At 43.7% G+C, this 2,891-nt stretch overlaps 1 protein-coding gene across 1 annotated transcript in view; it reads right to left on the reverse strand.

Annotated features, from left to right (window-relative positions):
- CSUI_000064 (uncharacterized protein) overlaps positions 1 to 2,642 on the reverse strand; it is a gene marked incomplete at its 3' end in the record, with an annotated part of 2,718 nt that extends 76 nt beyond the window's left edge. The window contains exons 1-4 of the mRNA XM_068060298.1: positions 2,484 to 2,642; positions 1,277 to 1,451; positions 644 to 1,056; positions 1 to 191 (exon numbers count right to left, since the gene is read on the reverse strand). The exon at positions 1 to 191 is cut by the window's left edge and continues 76 nt beyond it. Coding sequence (XP_067927726.1) covers positions 1 to 191; positions 644 to 1,056; positions 1,277 to 1,319 — 647 coding nt within the window. The 5' untranslated portion in view covers positions 1,320 to 1,451; positions 2,484 to 2,642. The remainder of the gene's footprint in view (positions 192 to 643; positions 1,057 to 1,276; positions 1,452 to 2,483) is intronic.
- Positions 2,643 to 2,891: the final 249 nt, after the last annotated feature.

The raw sequence follows: 2,891 nt of genomic DNA on the forward strand, positions 1-2,891 counted from the left end.
TCTTCTTCGTCCTCCTCTTCCTCTCTCTTTTCCTGTCCGTGATGAGAATAAGCAGGTCTATTGGAGTGCAGAGGTGGCCATTGCTGTTGGGTCTGTAGCTTCTTCTTCTTCGTCTGGTCTCCTAGATAGACAAGACAGCCCTCGATAGCCGCATGCGCGATACTTGAGAAGAGAGGAGATATCAATCGATGCTAACGCATAACATGCAGACACATTAACAAGAGAGAGAAGAGCATGCAAGAAAGAGAGAAAGAGAGAAAGAAAGAGAGAAGAAGGAGAGCAAAGAGGAGAAAGGCACAAGAGAACTTGTGAAGGAGAGGTGTGAAAGGAAGACGGAGAAGAGAAGAGAGGAGAGACAGGATCTCCGCATGAGAAAGAAAGAAAGAGAAAGGAAGAGAGAGAGAGCATACAGCAGTAAGAATAAGGAGATCTATACGAATCTAGAGCGAAGGAGGAAGAAAAGAGATTCATCCCAACTAACCCACGCCTCTCATCGAAAGACAGACAAGGAAAACTCAGCGAGGCTTCGCAAAGAAAGAAAGAGACAGACACGAAAGGATGAAGAAGAAGAAAAGAAGACAGAAGAAGAAGAAGCATGACTCGTGATTGAAGAAGAAGAAGAAAGAGGCTCCCCATGAATTACCCTTGCTCTCGCGATATCTTGAAGATAGGGCCACTCAAGGAAAAGCTGAGATATCTCTTCTTCTTCTTCTCCTATTCCTCTGTCTCCACACAATCCGTCTACAAACATTTCTTCTTCCTCCTCCTCTTCCTCTTCTTCTTGCTCATTACTCTCTTCATCTTCTTCACTCTCATCTTCATTATCTTCTCCACCTGTCCCCTTTCCTCTGTCCTTCTTCTTGTTGGTCTGCATTGTATGCATTCCCCAGTCGAAAGGTCGGTAGGGATACTCTTCAGCTCTCTTCGACGGAGAGAGGAAGAAGGGAGAACAAGAAGATCTCTCGAGATTCTTTCGCCTCTTGAGCTGAGACCGAATCGCCTCTTTCTCAGTCAGCAAACCTCCGTCACATGAAGGCCTAGGGCCACACACACCTCCTGCATACAAGAGGAGGAGGAAGAAGAAGAGACGTGAATGTACAAGATACACGTGAAAGAGAAAGATTAAGGAGAGAGAGAGAAGAACGTTCTCCCACTTGAAGGAAGAGACGGAAAGAGTGAGAAAGAAAGCAAGAGTGAGAGAGAAAGAGAGAGAGAAAGAGAAAGAGTGAGAAAGAGTGAGAAAGAGAGAGTCTTGGTATGTTTTCTGTTCGCTCACCTGAAGCAGAAGAGAAGGAGGGAAATTTTGCTTGTCCTCTCATAAGGAGAAGAAGAAAGAGACGAGGGTGGTGATTGAATACGTCGTACAGGCCTTCTTCAAGACCTCGTAGCACTCCAAAGATCTTCAGCCTCCGAATATAAGCCGGTGAGACAGGCGGAAATCGAGAGACCAACTGAAGAAAGGGAAAGACACGAAGGAAGAGAGGGACATAAAAAGAAAGAGAGGAAGAAATAGAAGCAGAGGAAGAAGAAGTCTCGAGACACCAAGGTTCATGACTATAGACTACGGCAGTACTAAACACGAAGAAGATGAAGAAAGAGAAAATATTGTATGGGAGAAGAGAATGTAAGCAAGAAGTAAAGTCTCTGTCTCTCTCTCTCCTTTTCTCTGAACCCTAAGCTCTTCATTTTGACCTTTGAAGGCATTCAAGAAGAACGGGGTATGAGCAAGACGAGCTAAGCAGATCTAAGAGAAAGGGAAAATAGAGAGGAAAAGAAAGATACCTACCTACTCGTTCACTCTGGCGCTGTACATCTTTCTCTAGAATAACGTTCTTTTACCACGATTAGAGAAAAGAAGACCAAGAAGACGAGGAAATCTACAGAGACTATCTCTCTCCTTTTAAATGTAAAAGGGGTGGGTAGCTAGACCGCTTATCTCCATCTTAAGCTCTCTTTCCTCTTTGAAGGGAGAGATAAAATAGGAGTGAGAGATGGAGTCCAAGGTTTCCTTGCAGAGAGCTCAGCTTTCATTTGTTTTCTTCATGAAACATGGAAAGAAGGCTTCCAGACAGAATGAGAGGAGGAGAGAGAAAGAGATAAAGAAAGACAGACAAAACACGACACTCTTTTTTCTTCTCTTTTCTAATTCATCTTTCACCGATCGAGACTTACGACTAGAAGAGGAAATAGACTCATGAAATTGAGACGACGCATGCGAGCTAGTTAAAAAGATCTTCACGTCTATTCACCTATCACCTCATCTTGAGGTGTATATACACCTCGTGAAGCATATCATGATAGACCACCAAAGAAGGAAGGACAGGGGCTATTCTCCATCTGTTGAGATACAAGCCTAGGTGACAGAAGAATAAAACAATGAAGACAAGGGCGAGAAAAGAAAAGAATCTCTCTTTCTCGACTTCAGTCTTTCGTTTCTTTCTCTTTCTCCATATCGTTGTACATCTACAAGACAGCCATCCTACCCGGAGATTGTCTTTCTCTCCGTCTTCACTCGTGAGAAGAGACCTAAGAAGGAATTTCTCTTCTTCTTTCTCTTCTCCGCCTCCTTCTCGATCGCTTAAGATCTGGAGATCGCAAATGCTTAAGAAGATCCCTAAGACATCTTCAAAGGCTTCTACGAGCTGGGGGGTGGTGGTCAAATTGAAAGCAAACGAGAGAAAGAGAAAAAGAGAAACAAGAGAAAGGAGAAAGATGAAGGAAGAAAGACAAGCAGGAACAAAGAAAAGAGCAGAGAAGACAGAAGGAAAGACGAAGAAGGACAACAGATACGAGTAGATGCATCTGAGGAATCTTTTGAACGAGATACATCGAGGTGTATAGACAGCGAAAGAAGAGAAAAACGGAAAGTAGAAGGAAGGAAGGAAGGAAGG

Source organism: Cystoisospora suis (genome assembly GCF_002600585.1).
Source record: "Cystoisospora suis strain Wien I chromosome Unknown contig_27, whole genome shotgun sequence".
Taxonomy (NCBI): domain Eukaryota; phylum Apicomplexa; class Conoidasida; order Eucoccidiorida; family Sarcocystidae; genus Cystoisospora; species Cystoisospora suis.